Source organism: Trachemys scripta, chromosome 2 (genome assembly GCF_013100865.1).
Source record: "Trachemys scripta elegans isolate TJP31775 chromosome 2, CAS_Tse_1.0, whole genome shotgun sequence".
Classification (NCBI taxonomy): domain Eukaryota; kingdom Metazoa; phylum Chordata; order Testudines; family Emydidae; genus Trachemys; species Trachemys scripta.
The window spans coordinates 250,274,469-250,287,301 of record NC_048299.1 but is presented as its reverse complement, the minus strand read 5'-3'; the positions used below and the strand labels follow the sequence as shown (position 1 = coordinate 250,287,301).

The 12,833-nt window shown below is 39.1% G+C and overlaps 1 protein-coding gene across 6 annotated transcripts in view; it reads right to left on the bottom strand.

Moving 5' to 3' along the window:
• OXR1 (oxidation resistance 1) overlaps positions 1-12,833 on the bottom strand; it is a 509,161-nt gene that overhangs the window by 113,726 nt on the left and 382,602 nt on the right. For 4 of the 6 annotated variants that reach the window (XM_034763479.1, XM_034763477.1, XM_034763482.1 and 1 more), the window contains 3 exons: positions 6,398-6,505; positions 5,050-5,163; positions 1,139-1,291 (listed from right to left, as the gene is read on the bottom strand). In XM_034763479.1, the coding sequence (XP_034619370.1) occupies positions 1,139-1,291; positions 5,050-5,163; positions 6,398-6,505 (375 nt within the window). Of the gene's footprint in view, positions 1-1,138; positions 1,292-5,043; positions 5,164-6,397; positions 6,506-12,833 lie in introns of all 6 variants that reach the window. The other 2 variants (XM_034763478.1, XM_034763475.1) reach the window with 1 other exon arrangement.

Below are 12,833 nucleotides of genomic sequence, written 5' to 3'. Positions count from 1 at the left end.
CTTTTTTTTTTTGGTAAGCTGGATACAGGTCTACACTATGAAAATTTTGCCAGCATAGCTAAGTGATTCAGGGATGTGATGAGGTGCAAGCTGCCACAAACATAGCTGTGCTGGCAACGGCAATAGTACTCAATATAGACGCAGTTATACTGTGCCAAATTTGCCAGTATAGCTTATTTCACTCAGGGACTGCTGGAAAAAGATATGCTGGCAGAAGTGCAGTTTGGCCTGCATCAGCTGAGTCCACACTAACAGTGCTTTGCTAATACACTATACTGGTATAGCTATATCAATTAAGTGCTCCTACTATAGGCTTGGATTGAGGACTAACAGAAGCTTTATCTATAGCCTAGCAGGCTGAAAGAGCATACTCAGAAAACAACCCAAAAGACTTTGAATGCAAGCTGAATGAGTTGCCTACATTAAGACAAAGCACCTCAGACTCCTCAGGACTTGCTGATCCACTTCCTAGACCTATTCATTTCTGTGACATGGAATTCTTCATTAGTGGACTTAGCAGAAGGCTTTGGAGGAAGATCTCAGTTCCTAGTAGATCAATCAGTTGCCTCCAGCATACTTGAACAGAGCTCCAATGCTTGTGAACTGGGCTAAAGCTTATCAGACTTCGAGACATTTGCTTCAGAAGACATGCGCTAACCATACAAGGGACTTTTTGCTATACTTGGGATACTGCCATTGCATAGAAGATTTTAAAATTTTATGTTTATATATATTATATATACATACATACATACATACATACATTTATATACACACACACACACACACACACACACACACACAGTCAGAGTCCAACTAGGAAGCCACCCTTAGGGACTGCTAGTATGGGAGGGTTATACAACCTACATGTCCTTAAGGCACATGCAGTCACCTTACAATGTTGCTACAAGGCAACCTATCACAACTAGTTGCATTATAAATCAGTTCTCTTGATGTGCTAAAGGCTAAAGAGTCTGGGAATCTAGAGAGAGTACTTAGGAAAAATATATGAAATAAATATCAGTCTATTATGGTGAAGTGAATTACTTGTACTTCCAATTTTACAAAAAAATAAACTTTAAAGTTTATCTAAAAACATACAGCATGGTTTAAGAGTTAGAGTGAGGAGTTTAAGTACCTTGCCATAAGTCATGTACTTGCAATTAATTTTGAGAAATTTTTCAGTAAATGCTTCTTCCTCCTCTGATGTGGAGGATACCACTCTTGCAGGACGAAAACATGCATAAGCTGGTGAAGCAGCTGCCTCTTTTCGCTGGAGCCCATCTGGATCCTACAAAAGGAAAGACATTGTTTTCCAAAGTACAAAAAAGAACACTCTCCTATGATCCCTGTATATTTACATATGCGTCATTAGTTTTAGTTCAACATTTAAAAGTCTTCTACGTTTCGTTCCAAGAGCATTTGACAGAAAAAAACTGAAATCATGGCTCCCAATACATTAATTTGAAACACAGACCAGATATAAAAGGGCCATTATCCTCAGCTAATGGAAATCAGCATAGTTCCATTGAAGCCTAGCTTGTTGACTTTTACAACCTGAAGACCTGACCATAACCATCAGGCAATGAGAGTAGACAGTGTAGCATTTGAAATACCCATGTTGCGCAAAAGGTAGGTGAGAAGAAAACTGTGTGTATGATGTCCTTCTGGCTTCCATGTCAAAATAAAGTTATAATTGCATGGCCAAACTCTTCCCTCAGTTACTCTTCCGCAACACCGATGAAGAAAATGGGAGATCACAGATGTAAGCTAGGGACGTGTTTGGCTCACGGGATCTATACATAAAACCAGTGAAAACAAAGCTTGACTTTCAGCTCCTTGTCTGAGGTTGAAGCACTCGTAGTTAGGAAAAAGACTGCGTAAGTCTTAATAACTAAATCACATCTGCTACAGAAGAAGTGATTGACATAAAAACATGGAACCTCACAGTGGACTTTTTTTAAATAAAAAGGCAGCTTAGGACCTACACCAGGACTATTTCTTAGTGGACTTATACAGAAACAAGATGGGGGACTCCGTTTCAAGTCTACATTACTCTTAACACAAAGCTAAAAAACAAAATAATACCTACTGGAAAACACTCACGTTTTAAACACTTTTTTTGGCAGAAAAAACTGCTATTTTCAGTTACACTGACTACTATATTTATGCTCTACGACTTACATCTTCTCTGCTATCCCACTCTCAGATCTCCATTACTACTACATTTAACTATTGGTACTATATAGCACAGAGGTGTGGCAGATGGTTATCTAGCTGTCAGTTCATTTTGGTTTTTCACCTTACTTTAGGGCTTGTCCACAATTAGAAGGTTATCTAAATACATAGTTATTCTAGAATACTCTAGAACAGCAATTGTAAAACTACCAAGTGTTGGCAAGCCCACATTCTCAAGGCAGAATTCTTCTCTCCCCTTCCTCCCCCACAAATGCCATGCACACCTTTATGGCACTGTATAAAAACCCCTCAGTATCAGTTCTCTCTAACTCAGAAGAGAAATAGTACGCTGTTTTCAATCATTTCTAGATCACATTTTCCCCAAGCAAAACAAAAAACTAGATTAAACAGTGATAGTGGCCAAATGAGACATTGTAGGAATGGCAGGTACAAGGTAGGCAGACATGCTGGTGGAAGAATTTTGTATTGCTTCCAATTACTGACATTTCTCCTCTCTGATAATTAGTTTAAAACTGCTGCTCTGAAAGATCTCTTAAAGTACTAGATTCATAACTCGTATTCAACATTATCCGAAGCGGCATTTCAAGTTTTCAGAAGCTATACCTTCTTCATTAGAGCCTCTTTTGCAATGGTTTATCAGATTGGTAGATAGGAACCCACATACACTACGTGTCCTTGCATTCTGCCCTTCCAGCACAGTCCCAAAGCAGGTTCTCACAACCATGTTTGAATATAAATATTAGCCTCAAGGCACAGCACTAGTATACACAATATAAGTCACAACTGATATAATTATCAAGTAGGCTGATTTATTCCTGTAATATTGAAGAGTGATTCTGTGCAAGTCACATGGAAATTCACTCCCTCCCTTTTAAAATACTGCTTAATTTTTAAAATAAGCCTTCTGTGTAAGATACGCACATTCTAATTGGTAATCCCAATTAAAAAAACAAAATGATCACAGAATCCACTTACCAAGGATAAGCTTATTGTTTTTAACAAATTCTAGTGATTACTGTACCATTTGACTCCGATGTTCAGAATGAGCAAATAACCACTCAAAAACAAATAGGATAACAACTGTTCCTTAGGAGCTTATTGTAAATGACAGTAACGGAATCCTCAGTTAGGAAGGTCTATGTGCTTCCTCGCTTTTTTCATGTGCCAGAGAGGCACAATCGGGTTAGATTACAGTTCAGGATCTATTTTACTTATCCATTAAAAAAAATGAAGGACAATGATTAGCAAAAAATTGTATGATTTTCATGTGTGAAAGTCTGAACAATGTAAAGTGACATTCTACTTTATAGAACACCAAACACCAAATTCAAAGTAATGTAATTTAAATGAAAATCCAGGATTATAACTGGAATACAAGGTATTGGTTACCAAGTACTTTACTTTCATGTGTTTAGGAAATGCAGAACAGTTTTTGATTTTTTTTTCCTATATGGTAGTTTAAATAAATTACCAAAATAAGTGAAACTGGTGTGATTATATTGCGTTATTTTGACAAATAAAATATGCAGAATTTTGCATTTTTGCTGCAGAATTCTGGAGTTTTTTGGCGCAGAATTCCCCCGGGAGCAATTATTGCATATAAGAACATCAGAACAGCCATACTGGGACAGACCGAAGGTCCATCTAGCCCAGTATCCTGTCTTCCAACAGTGGCCAATGCCAGGTGTCTCAGAGGGAATTAACAGACTAGGTAATCATCAAGTGATCCATCCGTCGCCCATTCCCAGCTTCTGGCAAAACCAAGGCTAGGGACCTGATCCTGGCTAATAGCCATTGATGGATCTATCCTCCATGAATTTATCTAGTTCTTTTTTTTAAACACTGTTACAGTCTTGGCCTTCACAATATCCTCTGGCAAGGAGTTCCACAGGTTGACTGGGCATTGTGTGAAGAAATACTTCCTTTTATTTGTTTTAAACCTGCTGCCTATTAATTTAATTTGGTGACCCCTAGTTCTTGTGTTATGAGAGAGTAAATAATACTTCCTAATTTACTTTCTCCATACCAGTCGTGATTTTATAGACCTCTATCATACCCCCCATTAGTCATCTCTTTTCCAAGCTGAAAATTCCCACCCTTATTAATCTCTCCTCATACGGAAACTGTTCCATGCCCCAAATCATTTTTGTGGCCCTCTTCTAAACCTTTTCTAATTCCAATCTATCATTTTTTGAGGTGGGGCGACCACAGCTGCACACAGTATTCAAGATGTGGGCTTTATGGATTTATAAATAAACCATGGATTTATATAGAGGCAATATGATATTTTCTGTCTTATTTCCTATCTCTTTCTTAATGATTCCCAACATTCTGTTCACTCTTTTGACTTCCGCTGCACATTGAGTGGATGTTTTCAGAGAACTGTCCACGATGATTCCAAAATCTCTTTCTTGAGTGGTAACAGCTAATATAGACCCCATCATTTTCTATGTATAGTTGGGATTACGTTTTCCAATGTACATTACTTTGCATTTATCAACACTGAATTTCATCTGCCACTTTGTTGCCCAGTCACCCAGTTTTGTGAGACCTGTTTCTAACTTTTCGCAGTCTGCTTTGGACTTAACTGTCTTTAATAGTTTTGTATCATCTGCAAATTTTGACACTTCACTGTTTACCCACTTTTCCAGATCATTTATGAATATGTTGAACAGTATGGTCCAAGTACAGACTTCTGGGGGGACACCACTATTTACCCCTCTCTACACTCTGAAAACTGATCATTTATTCCTACCCTTTGTTTCCTATCTTTTAATCAGTTACTGCACACATCTCACTAAACATTGAAAAGATTGTTATTACCCTTGAAACACATATACCTACACTTACTGTAGCCTTGTCAAATTCAGCTTCTGAAGATGTAGGTGACAAGGGACTTATGGGACTAAGAGATGGGGAGCTCTCCGCACTAGAAACATATTCTGGGTCAGGAACATATAAAATCTATAAAGAAATTGAACACATGCTGTAGTTAACAGTTACATTAAGAGTTTCATTGACATTTTGATGCAGATTTGTTGTCTCAAGTTATTTTATGAAATTTGGTCTGCTGGAGTTAATTTATGCTTTAGAATTAAAAAAACAGATTTAGTTGTGAATTACCAATTTTACTGTCAACACTTTTCTAGCAAAGCAAGCAGTATTAATAAAGTCTTCTCTATTAATAGGTTCTTGAGGCAAAGAATGCATTGACATATCATAGAAACATGCCATATAACAAATCCCCCATTGGTTTCCATCATGGTGTGTCAAACAGTGTGCAATAAAACAAATCTTGTTTAAAGCAATTAATGAAATGAGTAAATATATACCCACACAATGTATTTTTGAGCCTTTAAATATTTAAAATTCTGTAAACCTATATTAAGGCTGACTGTTAGCAGTAATAATAGTGCCGATAGTACCCAAGTAAACAGAAGACCATAAAGTAAGAAATTTACAGCATGCCCAGAAACACCAATTCAGACTTGTCCAATGCTGTAATAAATACTATTATGAATACTTGCACAAAGTGTACCATGTCTCTGGCCTTTTCATAGATTGCTATTAGTCTATCATTTAGAGTCAATAAGATACACTGCTAGGGAACACATTCAGTGTATTCATCCCAATTAAACAAAGTTGGTCATCTATTTCCCAATTCAACTCTTTACAAAGCATGCCAAAAACTAGGTTAGTCTAAATTTATTTGCTTCTCAGATCCATTCTCTTGGGAATGGCATGAACGGTGTTGCACAGCTTTTGCAGCAGCTGGAAATAACAGTAGCAGTAAGTCATGCTTATAGCTTTAGAAATACTGCTACCGCCCAATATTTATCCTATATCCATTTACAAAAAATAAATTTGTCTTGAACCTGAAAAAGTTACCTTATGATTCTAAATATGCTAGCTTTTATCAGTCTTTCCAAATTTAATTTAAGAGAGATAGTAAAGACTGGGTTAGACTGTGACTGACTCCCATTGGTAGCAGTTACTCAACTGAGTAATCCAGTGGGTGTCTGGAGTTCACTAACGTTAACTGAAGAATCCTAAATACATCTTCAAAAAGATAGGATGTCTTATATGTTGAGAAAAACTCATCCCATTGTTTTCAGTAGAAGTGGTAGACAAGCATTCTGAACATCTTCCTCTATTTCCACCAAACCCAGTTTATATTGAAGTAATTAATAGATAATACCTGTCCAGGAACAACTGCTCGGGAGAAAAATTTGTTTAATTGAACCAGTTCATTCGGTGTCGTATCAAATTTCAAGGCAATACTGTTTAGAGTGTCTCTTGATTCAACCTGTATCAATGAAAAGAAAAAAATAGTTTTAAAAAAGTGGAAACTTAGATGTTTTATCATGTGCAGTTTGAATTTATAAAACTTTTAATGAAGTTAGTAATATATACAGTGCATAACTACTTTAACTAGGTACATTACACTTCACACATGCATGTACGCAGACTGACAGTGAGTAGCAAGACATAGGCCAGAATCAAGGGCCATGCAAATATGCTTCTTGAAGCTAATGGTTCCTTCAAAGTCACCTACCTTCCATCTGTGCTCCCGAGCAACCACAGGAGTCATCTTACACATGTATGGCTGAAGGTTCAGACACTAGCCCAAAGGCCAAAGCTTCTGTCCTCTGCTCCAATGGAACCCAGCAAGAGATGCAAGAGACTATGTGACTGGCTTCATGCAGCTACTGATTTACCTCTACACCCCTCACCCACAAGAGGGGTCTCCACTAGCAGTGTATGCAATCTTTTATTATGGAGGACATTTCTTCCTTCTGTTTTCTATTGAACTAGAATTCAGTGAGTCAGTGATTTCAAGTAAAAAAAAAAATCTTGAACAAAAACTGAACATTATGACTGGAAGTAGGAATTAAGTAGGAGAAAGATTACCTTAGAACAAGTCATTTTTTCAAGCCAGTGACTTCAAAAATAAGGAAAGAGTAGGGTGATAGAAAGGGATAATGATAATGAAACCTCACCAAGGGGGAACACCTCCAAATAAAATCTTTTAGTTTCTGAGAGACATCAGTAGATTAATATAATTACTATTACAGGAAACAGATTTCAGTTTGATACACATCTTCCTATCATGATAGAGAGTTAAAACAAAAAAAGTGTATGCATTAAGAGACAGCTGATGACAGACTGTTACCAAATGTTTGTACAGTAGAACCTCAGAGTTATGAACACCTCAGGAATGGAGGCTGTTCGTAACTTTGAAATGTTTGTAACTCTGAAGAAAACATTACGGCTGTTCTTTCAAAAGTTTACAGCTGAACATTGATTAATACAGCTTTGAAATTTTACTATGCAAAAAAAAAATACTGCTTTTAACCATTTTAATTTAAATGAAACAAGCATACAGTTTCCTTACTCTTTTTTTTTTTTTTTTTTTTTTTTTCAAGTTTTTCCTTGTTTGTTAAGTAGTTTAGGTATAACAGTACACTACTATATTTCTTTCTTTGTCTCCGCTGCAGCCTGATTGCGTACTTCCGGCTCTAAGTGAGGTGTGGGGTTGACCGGTCAGTTCATAACTCTGAGGTTCTACTGCATTCTTCTTGTAAACCCTAATTCCTTTTGTAGGGAAACTACTACCTACATTTAAAAGGGCTATGCCTTAAATGAGCAAAGGAAATCCAGAAGGTTCTAGAATTCCTTCAGGTGTGGCACCAAGAGTAAACTGATCTGAGTTCTAATTTTTTTTTTTTTAAAGCATTCTTATAGAGGATGGGATGAAAAGCTGAAAACAGGAATTTGTAAACCCCCCCCCGCCCCCCACCAGCTCCCCGCTCCCCTAAGTTCCCTGTGCAGCAGCCGCCAAGCAGGCTATCAATTGCTGGGCAATTCAGCTGCCCCTCCCCCAGCTGCCATGTGCTGCTCCTGCCCTCTGCCTTGGAGCTGCTCCTGGGAGCCTCCTGCTTGCTGTGCAAGGGGGGGGGAAGAGGGGTGCTAATGTCAGGGTGTCCCCCCCCGCTCCTACCTCCTCCCCTTCTGTACCTTATCTCCCCAGAGACGTAGTTATACTGACCTAGGGTTACCATATTTCAGCAAGCAAAAAAGAGGACGGGAGGAGCCCTGCCCTAGCCCTGCCCCTCCCACTTCCCACCCCCCTCAGAACCCCCAACCCTCCCCCCGTTCCTTGTCCCCTGACTGCCCCCTCCTGAGACCCTCGCCCCTAACTGGCCCCCTAGGACCCTACCCCCTACCTGTCCCTTGACTATCCCAACCCTTATCCACACCCCCAGAGCCCTGGGACTCCCTCGCCCCATCCAACCACTCCCCACCCCCTTACAGCCCCCCCAGAACTCCCAACCCCTCTACTCCCTATCCCCTGACTGCTCCGATCCCTCTCCCCACCCCTGCCCCCTGACAGCCCCCGCCCCAGAACTCCCAACCTCCCCCCCCCGTCCCCTGGGACCCCGGCTCTTAACTGCCCTCCAGAACCCCACCCCCTACCTAAGCCTCCCTGTTTATTGTCCCCTAACTGCCCCCTCCTGAGACCCCCCCCACCCTAACTGCCCCCCCGGGCCCTACCCCCTACCTGTACCCTGACTGTCCAAAACCTTATCCCCACACACCCCAGAAAGCCCCCCCCAAACTCCCCCCCCCCCCCCCGTCTCTTGACTGCCCCCTCCAGAACCTCCCTGCCCCTTCTCCGACCTCCTGGCCCCCTTACCCTGCCGCTCAGACCAGCGTGCTGGGGAGGAGGAGCAGGGGGAGGAGCTCCAGACTGCCGGCTGGTGATCTGCGAATGCAGGGAGGGAGTGCACTCAGCTGCAGGGGAGAGGAGGGGGAAGCGGAGGAGGGGCTCTCTCTGGCTGTCAGAGCCCCATGTAAGTGGCACCATCCGGCCGGTTGCCCTGCCAGCCGCGCGCACTCTGCATATGGGGGGGGGGGGGGGGCGGGGATAGTCCGGACATTTACAAACTCCCCCCGGACGCTATTTTTAACTCTAAAAGCCGGACATGTCCAGGGGAATCCGGACGAATGGTAACTCTATACTGACCTAACCCCCTCTGTACACAGCACTACACTGGCAGGAGAACTTCTCCTGTTGACATAACTGCCATCTCTCATGAAGGTGGATTACAAACGCTGATGGGAGAGCTCTCTCCCAGCATAGGGCATCTTCATTAAAACACTACAGTTGCGCAACTGCACCAGTGCAGATGTACCAATGCAACGTTTTAAGTGTAAACTTGTCCTTTTTGAGTCTTTTTTTTTTTTTAAATCTCTCTAGCAGCTTGCTTGTAAAGATAGACAGGATGAGCTGTGGAGTGCTTGCTGTCTAAGCAGAATTGCAGGGGGTGAGTGTGGGGTGCTCACTTCAGGCTTTTTACTTTTCGCATCCTTATTTTCATATAGGGAAAACACACCTCTTTTACGCTTGTTTAGATTTAAATTGGTTGCTGTCATGCTTTCATTGGCTCCAAGTCTTTCAGGTTGGCTTAGGTGATACTTTCAGCTCCTCAACAAGCTATTCATTTAATGAACATGCAATATTTTTAAATTGTCTTTGTTCTTGTTCTGGTAGGAAAAATCCAAATTAAAAAAAATTAAAAATCTTTTAAAAGTATTCAGTCCTCTGAGTTATTCTTTCAATTTTATTATTTTGACAGGAAATGAAATTCTGTCTTCAGAAATTCAAAGCACTCGTTACTTATATAAAAATTTTTAGTTCTCAAAACAGTCTTTTACAATTAAGTAACTTATAGAAAGTGTTTAGCCTGACTTGTTGCTTTTATATGACAATTTTTGGAAGGCTGATTTTTCTCATCTTCTTGACAGGGTTGAGAGTTGTTTGAGCACTGCCGGTAATTAACTCTCCATTGATATAAATGTACTTAAATGGCTTCTTACATTAATAATCACTATCAAATGATCTTGCTATATTTGTACCTAACACATTTTACTATTCATATATCAGTCAGTTTTATGAAGGCTTGCATTTAGATACAAAATATTTACAAATATTTATATTAAAAGAAGCTTATGGCATTTTAAGCACTTGAGAAACAAAGTTTTAATGTTTAAGTGGAAACAAGTTAGAGAAGATACTGGTTACTTCTAAAAGACTTCCTACCCCATAAATGTTCTTCAAAATAGATGGAAGGAGGGAGGACTACATGTTTACAAAAAAATCAAATTCAGTAAGGACAGGTCTAGAATTTTGAGTGGGTTTAAACTCTCCTTTTTCTTTTCAAAGAAAAAGGAAAGTGTTTTGGTGTCAGTCCACTTTCCTTCTAGATGTGTTGCTCTGATAACACAACCCTGCATTCTCCTTCACAAATCAGATTACTTCCAAACAAAAAAGAAAAAAGTGTTCATGTGACTTGCATGCCTGAACTTTGCTCGTCTTTGGGAGATAAAAGAAATTGCAGAGTTTCTGCTTCTATTAGCTTTTACTATTTTGTAACAATTAGCTAAATGTGTATTGTTTGTTATATTTTCAAGTATCCTGGCTATAACTCTTGTAGCTATATCTTAATATTCAATAAAGGTGCAAACAAATTTGTAACAACGTAATAAAATTTTCTTTTTCTTAATATGTTTGCATCAACAGTGAGGTCTTTCTTCCATTGATCCCATTAATTTTCAATCAACAGGAAGCCGATTGAAGAATATTAGGGTCAAAATCTATGTATATGTTTATAAAATGAGTGGCAAAACTTCAGAATTCATGCTGACATCTCTAACGTTCGTCTATTGTAGACTTTATTCAAATTTAACACCTCAGACGATGGACGGAATTTTGATTGAGTTGCAAGACTGATAAAGTTAGGATATAAAAGCTGTAGTCAGATTAAATTGTTCATAGATTTCAAGGGCAAGAGGGACCGTTGTGATCATCTAGTCTGACTTCCAGTACAACACAGGCCATTAAACTTCCCTAAAACAAACAGATCTTTAGAAAAAAAACATCCAATCTTGATTTTAAAATAGCCACTGGTGAAGAATTCACCATGGCACTGGGTAAGTTGTTCCAATGGCTAATTACTCTCACTATTAAAAATGCACACCTTATTTCCAGTCTGAATTTGTCTAGCTTCAACTTCCAGCCATTGAAGCATGTTATACCTTTCTCTGCTAGATTGAAGAGCTCATTATTAAATATTTGTTCCCCATTTAGATACTTAGCAATTGCAATCAAGTCACCCCTTAACCTTCTCTTTATTAAGCTAAACAGATAGACTCAAGGAATTCAGTCACTATAAGGCATGTTTTCTTATCCTTAATCCTTTAATGTTTTTTTGTGGCTCTTCTCTGAACATTCTCCCATTTAACATTCTTCTTGAACTGCTGACACCAGAACTGGACTCCGTATTCCATCAGCAGATGCATCACTGCCAAATACAGAAATAAAATATCCTCTACTCCTGCTTGAAATGTTCCTATTTATGCATTAGCCCTTTTCACCAGTCTCACAGTAGAAACTCCTGTTCAGCTGACTGTACACCACAACCCCCAAATCTTTTCCAGGATCACTTACTCTTAGTATAGACTCCCCCATCATGTAAGTTTGACCTGCATTCTTTGTTCCTAATGTATACATTTACATTGAACTGATTAAAATGCATATTCTTTGCTTGTGTTCAGCTTCCCAATCAACCCAGATTGCACTGGAACAGTGATCTGTCCTCTTCATTATTTACCGCAATGTGTCATCAGCAAACTATCAGTGATAACTATCGTTTCTGCCATTTCATCAATAAAAATGTTAAATAGCATAGGGCCAAGAGCTGAGTGCTGCAAGACTTATTTTGGGGGGGGGGGAGCCAACATTAAAAATCCAACAGGCTCCTCAGCCAGCTCTTTTAGAACTCTTGGATGCAAGTTATCTAGACAGGATTTGAAGGGGGGAAAAAAAGTATCAATTTTAGTAGCTGCTGTTTAATATCCTCCTGAAATACTAGTGGAATGGAATGAGTGTTGTCATATATAACACCTGCCCTCCCCCCAAATATAGAATATTTATTGAATATTTCTTCCTTTTATGTATTACTAATGATCATTCTACAATTTCCATCTAGTAATGGACTGATGCCATTGTCAGGATTATTTTTGTTCCTAATCACGTTAAACTCCTCCTTCCTTACTGTTCTTAACTCTGCTGGTGACTGACTTTTCTTTGTGTCCCTTTGCTTCCCTTATCAATTTTCTACAATCCCTAGCTTCTGATTCATGTTCATTACTGTCAACATATAGTTTCTTCCATTTGTAACTTAAAAAAAAAAAAAAAAAGTCAGCTGCCTTCACTGCTCCTCTAAATCAGGTAATAAAAAAATCTATGTGGTCTCCTTCCTCAATTGTAGCTTTTTGGGCATCTAGTAAATTGTTCTTAAATGATTCCCAATTATCATTCACATTTTTCTGATTAAATTCTTCTTCCCAGGTGATTTGCTTCAACTGTTTTCAGGTGTATGAAACTGGCCCTTTTAAAGCACCAATATATAAAAATAATTGGTCTGAATTTTATTCTGTTTGCACATTATAAATGTGATCAAGTCATAATCACTTGTACATAAGTTACCATTATTTTTTTATTTTGGTGATCAGTTCCTCTTTAGCTGGAAAGATGAGGTCTAATATAGACTTCTCCCATGTTGAATGCA